The sequence below is a fragment of the Perna viridis genome, chromosome 3 (genome assembly GCF_037379345.1).
Source record: "Perna viridis isolate PV_CMFRI_1.1 ecotype Kerala chromosome 3, ASM3737934v1, whole genome shotgun sequence".
NCBI lineage: Eukaryota > Metazoa > Mollusca > Bivalvia > Mytilida > Mytilidae > Perna > Perna viridis.
In genome coordinates, this window is record NC_142447.1 from 29,445,290 (window position 1) to 29,455,993 (window position 10,704).

At 31.9% G+C, this 10,704-nt stretch overlaps 1 protein-coding gene across 4 annotated transcripts; it reads left to right on the forward strand.

Annotated features, from left to right (window-relative positions):
- Positions 1–10,610, forward strand: LOC148621782 (uncharacterized). 4 transcript variants are annotated; one of them, XM_088576471.1, is made up of 10 exons: positions 1–44; positions 2,519–3,044; positions 3,443–3,579; positions 5,338–5,391; positions 5,894–6,040; positions 6,670–6,801; positions 7,289–7,411; positions 7,677–7,928; positions 8,306–8,389; positions 8,674–10,610. In XM_088576471.1, exons 1-10 carry the CDS (start codon positions 17–19, stop codon positions 9,768–9,770), a joined length of 2,580 nt encoding a protein of 859 aa, XP_088432597.1. In that variant the 5' UTR covers positions 1–16; the 3' UTR covers positions 9,771–10,610. The 4 variants fall into 4 exon arrangements, with proteins under 4 accessions (XP_088432597.1, XP_088432596.1, XP_088432598.1 ...); XM_088576470.1 differs by having other exon boundaries at positions 15–47; XM_088576472.1 differs by having other exon boundaries at positions 17–47; positions 5,894–6,028.
- Positions 10,611–10,704: the final 94 nt, after the last annotated feature.

Here is a 10,704-nt window from a genome sequence, read left to right on the forward strand (position 1 = left end):
GTTCGCCCATACCAAAATGGCGGCCGCTTGTGTTCAAGATCATGGTAGTGTGTTTCCCTTTTGAATAGCAAGATAGTTATAGGAAAATTTTAAATTTTCTTATCCTTATGCATTTTTTTGTTTCTTTGACCCATTTTCTTTACGTTCGATATAATTAAGTATACATTAAATGTTTTATGGGGTAACAGATTGAGATGCCCCTGAACACCTTGATAAAAAAACATTTTTTATATTTGATGTGAGGGACGCGTAAAGTTCCGTTAGCTCAGGCTGTGCTACACCCGACAGTGTGGCCAAGGACGTGAAAATCCACCAATCTTAATACTTAATAATGTTCATAACTGAAACTATTTAGGGTGGGTCAGTTGCGTATTTCTTTTAAATATCCAAAGACTATCGACTGCTACTGGTCATGTCCATGGTCAAAGACAAAGTTAAAGTGCTGTGGTAGAAATGAAATCCGAAGAAGTCCAAACCTAAAATAAGCTATAAGCATACGATTTTTTAACTTTTCATCGGACTACAATTTTACCCACCCATCAAAGAGTGTTTTTTTTTGTCAACTCTCGTGTGTCAACCAATTTTTCGTACTCTCCCGTGAAACAAGTTTGCACTAAATCATGGTAAATGGTGATATCTACTCCGACCAGCAGATACATGTACTGATAGAGAATAGATTTCCCTGTTTTCAAGACGGAAGCAATTTCCCCCAATCTGTCTTTTTTTCTGCTCGCAAAAATTTTATTCCTCAATTAAAAGGGTTGTATGATAGCTTATTTTGATAGCTAAATATCTATAATTATCTCCAATATGTTGGACATTTTTTCATTAAATATTGGACATGAACATTGACACAGGAAAGGACAAAAAAATCAGTTGTTGAGAATTATACTTGCTGGCAAGAACTACTTTTAGAAATAGTGTACAGACTTGTTAACCTTTGGAACTGTTCATGTGGGAGATTTTTTATGTAAAGGCAAATTTTTGATGTAAAACTTCAATTATTTAGTATTTTTCACAGAAACGGGGTGTAACAAATTCACCCTGCCACAATCCAATACATATCATGATTCTTTGCAGATGATTTGATTTGTATGGTACATGTAGGTTTAGTAATGACTAATAGGATAATTGTTTTGAAGGAGTGAATAAACAAAATATGGTCTCTAGTGCTGAAGAATGGAAAAATTTATAAGTGTGCAAACTTGTTCCGCATTGGTTAAATCTTAATGCATTTTGGCACAAGTAGTGATATTTTGGTTATTCACAATAAACAATGGTTTATCCTATTTATTACAAAGATTTCTCCTTTATTTGTTGCTATTTTTAATATTAACAGCGGATTGATATTCATGTTGTGACATTTTATGATGTTTTGGTGGGAGAAAGTCTAATGGAGAAATTACCTTAAGAAGTTATTTCACAGTATGAATTGTCAAAAATTTTTACACAGGGAACATTCAGTAAATTACTGCTAAGTGCTATCTACAATAAAAGCATTTATCCCTTACACTTTATGGAAATCTGAAGTGCTCAAAACAGCAGATGAATGGGTATGTGATTGAGAAACAATTTTTAGCCGTCATTCCAATTATGACTTTTAATTAAGTGTAATGAGGATTACATGTAGATGGGAATTGAAAAACCAGTCCCAGTATTGATTTCTGGATCGTACATGCAAATGAAAAGATCTTGATGCACCTGTGGATTGTTACCCCTTACAGAAAATATTGTAATTTTAACCAAAAACCTCCTACAAATCTTTCATTTTTATGTGGGAGATTCTAAATTTTTCATGATTTTGTGGGAGTCTCCCCCCCCCCATTATGTGGAAGGGTTAACAGGTATGAGTGTAAAGGCGTCTTACATATACCCATGGTACATGTATGTAAAATTCCTAATTTTTACTTTCGGACTTCTCTACCATTAAGCACCCTTCTGGAGCATGTGATGCATGTCTGATATACAAATTATTTTTATCATAGATGTATTTATATGATAGGAAACAGTGAAAGTTTGCATATCCAATCTCAAATTTATTCGTGTCATTTGAAAAAGTTGTACTGGTCTTATTTATGGTTTAAGAATTGAACAGTTTTTGGTGATTTGACCAGCCCCTGATGATTGTTGATATGCCTTTGCCAGATCATGCTTATTTGGATGCTACTTTATAGACATTACCTTAAATGTTCTTGCCGTGATATGGCCATGGTCGCTAAAACTGCATTAAAAACTATCAATCAATCAATCATATAGAAATTACCAGCAGAAGGATGTATTTTACACAAGGGGAAGGATGATAAATACATGTACATACATGTACCTTATTAAGCTACATGAACATGTACTTACACAAATGTGTAAAAAATTTCTCACTATTAATGGCTAGCAGTTTGTTGCTTGTTCTCATTTTATGAAAGCCTCTTTAGACATGTTAGAATATCATTTTAAAGTAGTGATTATACATGTACATCTACACGTGCACAATCAATTAAAGGGCTTTTTTTTCCCTTTTTAGATGGACTGTCTGAAGTTTCAGTTGAAAATGGAAAGTATATTTCTATAGAAGATCTCCAAAACCAGTTGCAACTTTCAGGAAGTGAAGCTCTGACTGTACAAGTTGACAATGAATCTGGTTACATCATTAAGTGTTCTGGTCCTAATGGTGACAATGAAACTGCAGGCCAACTTGTTGAAGCTAGTGGAGATTCTACTAGCATTGTCAAATATGCTGTACCTCTGGCTTCAACCAATCAGACAGCATATATTGTTGATCCATCAATTGTAAAAGGTGGTTTAATATGTAATGTTGATCACTCAGAACAAAGTACACAAAATGTGGACAAAGATAGGGTATTTGACTTTAAAACTACAGAAGGTTCCTTGGCTGATACAGTGGAGAGTAAAGTGGATGATGATGATGATGATGACGATAATAGCAAAAGGTCACAAGTAGAAATAGCCATCCAAGCTAATGATTATGATATAGAGAGGAGGTCTGGAAAAGTTCCTGCTAGGAAAAGGATGATTCCTTTCAAATTCAGGTTACTACATGATACTATTACATTTATACATTAGCAATTTAAGGTGGTGACTTAATCAATTTATAATCCAACATGATTAGGATCTGTTTGTGTGTTTTGCAAATATTTTCGAAAACAAAAAAAAATCATGTTACATTCATGTACATCTTTGTGACGTCAAACTCCTAATATGGAAGAGCTCCCTTGTTACTACCAATATTTGACAATTGTTCTTGTATTGTTTTATTGTAAACAGGCTGTATGGAATTGTTTTTTTTTAATGTTTTACATTTGTCTGTTTACATATACAGTCTCTATTTATCTTTTAAATGGTGCTTGATATTTTGGACATACAGTTGTTTGAAGCTGTACAGGATTACAAGTTTTTGTTGAAGGTCATTTCTGTTAATTTATTTCAGAGATTATAAGAACCCAGACCTTGTCAATGAGAACAAGAGTGACAGTGACTCAGATTATGATCCTGATATCAGTGAAGAAATGTCACTGAAGAGAAAAAGAACAGTTGCACGGAAATCCACAACACCTGGGAGAAGAGGTAAGTAACTCAGAGAACACAATTTTCGTCATGTCTCCGTGTATGCTCCCAAGATCCCCAAGTACATATCAGTGACCATTACAAACAAAAACCGTTGTTTTTTTTTTCAAAGACAACATATAGCAGCAATTGATTAATTCAATTTCTAGAGCCTTGCATAATTTTATGCATTGTTCTCCCAAGGCCCTTATAGCGCTGCCCTATACAGCACTGTCAAGTTTTAAGTACTGTGCTATGTTGCTACCAGTGCTGTGCTTTTAAGATTTGTTAATTTGTGTATTGTGGGGATGAAAAACCAATTTGACAGGAAACCCATGTGCCCTGAGGTAATTTACGGCATCCTACAAGGTAATTAGCTTGATCGACAGCAGTTAACAAATCACCACATGACCGCACAGGTGTTTGAAGGTAATTAATATTTATGACATTGCCAACATTTTTAATGAATTGCCTCCTCATTGATCACAAATTACTTTAGAGAGGTGTTGATCAGATGTAAAATACCTACAGTACTGAGCCAATCAAAATTGACTATGATCAAGACAAAGGTAACACAACCCTAACAAATGCAAGTGGTTATTTATAAAATTATGCAAGATTGGATGCAGTGTCGATGTGTTCAACATTTAGAAACTGATTTACATGTGTCCTTTGTTTACACTGCTATGTTGTTATGTATCTCCCCCCTACATCAGTAAAACATTTTTTTTTTTGCAGAAAAATCGATAAGAAATAGAAAGTAAAATTTCCTAAATCTAAAAATAGTACCAAGAATATAGATGGGTTTCTATCATGATTGAACTCCATTTTAATGTTTTAGATTCAAAGTTTTCATATAATTGTATTCATAAGAACTTCATAAGAACCATACTCATGAATTCTTTTGCTACCAACTATGCTGGCCTCACTAATGAATGACTTCCTGAAAATTGGCAAATTTCTGGCACTTTTCCAGCAACATAAATTGTAAGGCCAGAGTTGTCTGGTACATTTACTTGCTATCTTTTTAATTCTAAATTCTTAATGTATTGAAACTTACAAAACTAGAAATGGAGTTTAGTAGTGAAGAATGCTCTTAATCAAAAGAACAAAATTTTATCCATGGAGAACCCTGGGTGTACGTGTGTACATTAAATGTATGTTTTGGAAGGAATGTTAATGAAGAATTATATATCTTTCTAATCAAAAGAAGATCTTTTTATTTTTATGTCAAGTACATGTATTTAAAGGGGGAAAAAGCAGTTATTACCCCTTTTAAATATTTACCAGTGATATTTCATATAAACTGCATATTATTGATTTTTTATACACAGATAAATATTTTAATTACATAAAATACAAGGCAAAAGCGTGTCTGGATACATGACTTAAAAATGTCTTGTTACACACACTGAATTCAGCCTATCCAAAAATCCTGTGGAAAACACTGCTTTATGGTTTGGTCGACAAATCAAAAAGGGTAATATATGTACAGCTGTACTTGTAGATCACCTATTCCATCATTTTTAAATAAAAAGTGGCTTTGATGTATTTGAGGAATCTAAGTAATGAAGCTATGAACTTGACTGGTTAAAGTCATAGCTTTGAAAACTCTCACATCAGTGTTCAAATCAGTGTTTAGTATACCTTCTGAAGGATTTCCAGTTCAAATGATTTTACTTTAAAGATGTGCATATACTTCAATTGCTAGCACATGATTTTGAAGTTGAATTTTACTCAACCATCAATTTGTTTACATAAAGTCAATATTTATTTTAGGTAGACCTAAGAAGCAAGATCCTCAAGAAATGGTCATTGTCATACAGTCTACAGGTTTGAATGATTTATTCACAATAACAGTCCTAATAGTGAATATTTTATATTACCAGACTAAAAACATAAAATCAGGGTTATTTTGCTGTATGGAACCAAGTTTTATTAGCCCAAATTAAAATTATTACTGTGTAAGAAATTTCGCCATTTAGTTGGGATGCCACTTTTTTTCTGTTTCCCCAACAATAGATTAACTGGTCTTTCGTCCAGTGGCTCGTTTTTAGGGACTGCAGTTCCAAGTGAATTCATTTATTTCTTATTTATGAAAAAAAAAATGGATAAATCTGAAATCTAATCAGGTTAGTTACATATATAATTGTATTGATATTGATTATTTCACATACATATATTTTACATTGCGTTCTATGTTTTCTTTTTGTTTTTATATTAATGTAAACTGTTTTCAGTCTGTCACTCTTCTGATTGCAAATGAAAGGTAAAAGGAGATTGGTTTTGAAATTTTGCTAGTTAATACAGATATCAATCAAGTCTTAATTTCCAGGTCCAGGTACAGCATCGAGTCAGCTTGTACCATTAGGGTCACTGAATGAGAAAGTCGAACAGTCGATATCTACTGCTGTTGTTAATAGAGAAGTCAAGAAGAAAGTAGATAAAGAGAATACAAGCACTGAAGCTGGTACTAATGATGGTAATACATTTATTTTTCTTCCACATTGACTCATGGTATATTAAAATTTTATTGGATTTTTTGCATTAAATGTAAAAATGAACTGCTTCATCTATCTTGATACCAGTAAACTATACTATTGTTTATAAATATATGTTTGTATGTGTGATCATGAAGTTTATAAAAGTTTTGTTTTATGGTGTACAGACCCTCTTGTCACAAACTAAGGGTTTGATGATTCCATAAGTACAACTTCTCCTAAACCATTCAATTGATTTTGATGAAACTTTATATAAGTAATTGGCATAATGTATAGACATTCACATAGCAAGATGCTTATTCTGAGTTTCTTTGCAAAGGGAGAAAATCCAACTTACGGTTGTATATGTTTTAATCTTGAATATCATTCTCAGATTTAGTCAATGCATAATGTGAGACTGTTCACGTGTTGTAATTATAAATAAATCATGCAATTTATTTTACCTCCATAGTTTAGGATGAAATGTTAAAATGGTATTATTTAAGAATGCAATGTTTATATCACAGTGAGCATACAGTATTACAAGAAAAAACATCTGTTATATCATATTAAAGCATAGAAACAAATGCAAAATTATATTCAGCTATCAGTACTAATAATTCTTACTCAGGTGATGGAACAGAACAAGATTCCAATGATGAACAACAAGGAAAAGGAAAACAAAATTTAAAACATAAAAAGAAAGCTAAGAGAAACTTGGAATTCAAGTGTGAAGTTTGTACTAAACAGTTTTCTTCCAAAGGTAAGTTCCTATATACATTGTACAATGTACTTGTAATGGTTTGGCACTTCAGAAAAGTTTGCTTAAGCTGAATCCATAACAGAACAGACTTGAATCTTTCATCTTTGGTTGTATGTATCTTCATGCCACTCAGATGTTGTATTTCGAAAAAGTTCTGAATCCTTATTTCAAAAATTATTTTTTTACCATCAAACATGATTAAAAGTTATTACTGTTAATGAATTTTCTAAGTTAGTTATGTTCAATAATTATTCTAAAAAAAATCATATCATTTCTTATCCAGTTTTTAGTGGAGTCCGAGTTGCTCATTTGCTTTTGTTACTTTGTATGTATGATTTTAGTTACTTAATGTTCTTTGTTGTGTATGTGTGTTTTCCATGTCTGGTCTTTGGCCCTGGATTACATTCTTTTGATTACTGCTTTAACCTTGGTTCCCTTGATTACTCTTATATTTAATAATAATAATATTTTATTTTGTGTTTTTCAGGCAACCTAAAGACACATGAGAAAATCCATGTTGATGAAAAACCATTCAAATGTGATTTTAATGGCTGTGGGAAAGCTTTCAGGAGTAATGAAAGCCTCAGAAGACATAGACTATCACATATGGGTTAGTATACTAAAAAAATGGAAATATCATACCCTTCAATAATGTCAATTAAATGAGTTCTTGAATATAACTTTGCATTCATATGTTGTATGATTTTATTTGAATTTTTTAATTCATAAAATTTATACATCACTTGCAATTATATTGACAGTAAAAAAAAAAGTTATGATTCTTCTGCATTTATTATAATATTTGCATAGTCTTAATACTATTGAAGAGGATTTAAATGAATGATAACTAAAAATATATTTTAATTTTTTTCTAGGAATTAAGCCTTTTGAGTGCTCTATATGCAAGAGTAAATTTGCCAGTAATGTCAGTCTTCAGGAACATGTTTCCCGACATACCAATGAAAAGCCCCACCAGTGCCATATATGTCATAAACACTTCCGCCAAGTCAGCTGTTTACGTCGCCATCTTATTACACACACATCAGATATGCCATTTACTTGCCATGTTTGTGGACGTAAATTCTCGCAGAATGTTTACCTTAGGTCACATATGAAAGTTCATACTGGTAAATGATAACAAAAGCTTTGACAAGAAGATTTTTACCCTGTTAAAAGACTATAAAAGTTTTAGAAGATAAAATTTTGTTTAAGTCTGAAAGAAAAACAAACTTCCTATGAAGAATGAATAAATATATTATAAAATCATTAATCACCTTTTAATTCTGTTGCTTGCATTGTACATGTAACTAAGTGTAAACTGTCTTGAAGAATGAAAGAAGTATTGGAAAATGTCCTTCTTTTTATTGGTTTTAGTATTTGTTTGTATTCAACACAGCTAGCTGTGCTCTAGTAATGAAACTACGTATTTGCTATTATAAAGCAGTTAATTGATAAACTTGATACTTTTTATTTTGGATTAATGAAAATAAATGTTGTATTTCAGGAGAAAGACCTTTCAAGTGCAATGAATGCGGAAAAGCCTTTGCTCATCAATCCGATTTAACCAGACATAAAATTGTACATACAGGTAATCCTTATAAAAGAACCACTATTATAGACGTGATACATGTTTAAAAGTTTTGCTAAAATTTGGAGGTATTAAATATTGAAATCCATCTTGATCCACCTTTAATGAATGCTTAATTCAGACTGCTAGCCTAGACTTTAAAGTTTTATTATGTACACATACATGTACGGAAAATTTCTTCGAGTTTTATTGTTGTCTGTTTCTTTTAACTGGTGTAACTTTTCTTATTCTATGCCTTATTATTGTAAATAATATATCTCATTTCTTATGTATGTTTTCTGTAGGTCGAAAGCCTTATGCCTGTGAAGTTTGCAATGCAAGATTCAGTGATCCATCCAGTAAAAGACGCCATGAAAAGGAACATGTCAGTGCTAAACCTTATGTCTGCCAACTCTGCTTTGAATCATTTAAACGTGGAGGACAATTGAAAACTCATCTAAGCCGTAAACACACAAACCAAAAAGAAGATGTTAAAGTCATTCAGAAAGATGGCTTACTACAGTTTATATACAAAGATGGCAATAGTCAGTCAATTCCTGTTTCACAAGTGGACAACTTAGATCAGGTCAAAGATAAGAAAATTGTTAAATTGATTAAAGATTTAAATAATAAAATGGTGCAGCATGTCCAGATTGGTTTACCTCAAGATGGAGACATTGATTCTAGCATGGAAGGACTGGCTGCCATAGAAACTGTTGTTATGGAAACTGATCAAAGTAATGATAGTATGCTTCAGAACATTTGCTCTGGAATTCCAGTTGACAGCCAAAATATTCATGTGGAATCTAAAAACTGTGATGATGAAACTGTAATTACAATTGCCGAGGTTCAAAATCTGCAAGAAGTTTCTGGTAGTGAAGTACCTGTAGAGTATTTACAGATTATCGAAGGTGTAATCCCAGAAACCTCTAATCAGGAAGTGGTGGTGTATAATGAAGGGGAAGAAACTGACACAGAAAAAATGTCAGAAGAAGCTCAAGCTTCAGAAACACTCTTAGAAAAGGAAATTATTGAACAAGAAAAATCCATTCAAAATAATGAAAATATTGGATTGCCTCTGGAAAATACTGAGACAGAAAGTGAAGTGACTGACTTTGTAGCAAATCCAGACTTTAACAGCCAGCCATATTACAACTGGTTATCTAGCTTTACAGAACTGTGTAAAGTAATGCCAATGCCTTTAGACTTGTCACTGTTTCAGAAAATTAATCAAGTTCACAAAACTTTGTCAGATGTCATGGCTACACCCTCTGGTGTTGTGGCAGATAAAGAAAATTTCAAAATCCTCATGAATATTTCCCATGAACTTAATGGAATCATTAACGAACATTTGTTTCATGTAATGCAGAACTTAGAAGCAGACAAGGAACCACAAAGTTAATTTGAACTTTTAGGACATGTCAAGTTATTTCTTTAATTTGAGGGGTAGAGTCCTTATAAATACATGTAGAAATTTATTTATTTGCTATTATTACCCTCCTCAAATTCCTTAAACATTTAATTTTTTAACTTGAATTAATAAAACAATTGAAATTTTTTACTTGTATCTCAACATGTCTAGATTTAAAACCTTGAATTATCCCTTTAGAGGTGGACACAGTGTATGCTTTCCCTGAAATTGAGAAAGTGTTTTTGTTTTTACTTGAAATTTCGTGGTTATTTTTACATGTAAGATTAAACAAAAAAAACAAAGAACAAGAATTCAGTCCACTTTTACTAGTGTTTATTTTCATGTCCTATTATTGATCCACCATGGATTTTTTTAGTTTTGTTTGGAATGAAGGACAATGATACATTTGAACATACTGTTAAACCTATTTTAAGTGATCTTCCAAAGGGAGAGCAAAATTGTGGTTACATTAAACAGGTAGTCTTTAAATACATGTAGACTTTACATGTACTACACTTAAACTTATAACAAATTATATTCTTTATTCAGTGGAGATTCTTTAATAGTTTAACTTGTATACATGTGCATTTTTATAATCATGATGATTTGTGACACTTTTTGGTATATAAGGGTGTTGTTGTAAATGAATGAAGTAATTTAATTGTTGTCTGAAAATTTGAGTCTAATATTAGTATATGGTGCATATAAATTAAGGATACATGTACATGATGTGTACATCCATCTACAATGAAACATTTTTTTTAATGGTGTAATTGGTTTTACAATTTGATGTGTTACATTGTTTTAATAGTAATAAATTTGTTCTGTTCATGATCTTTTTATTTCCACATAATAAAGATCTTTATTTGCCTGTCTGGATTGAATAGATATTAGTAATAGTTTATTAAATATCCACTCAAAAGGA

Excerpts from the sequence above, each read along its gene's own strand:
- LOC148621782 (XM_088576470.1), top strand. The coding sequence starts at position 17 with ATGGCGGCCGCTTGTGTTCAAGATCATGGTA. Across the intron at positions 48-2,518 it reads TTGTGTTCAAGATCATGGTA|ATGGACTGTCTGAAGTTTCA; the intron begins GTGTGTTTCCCT and ends TTCCCTTTTTAG. Across the intron at positions 7,929-8,305 it reads ACATATGAAAGTTCATACTG|GAGAAAGACCTTTCAAGTGC; the intron begins GTAAATGATAAC and ends GTTGTATTTCAG.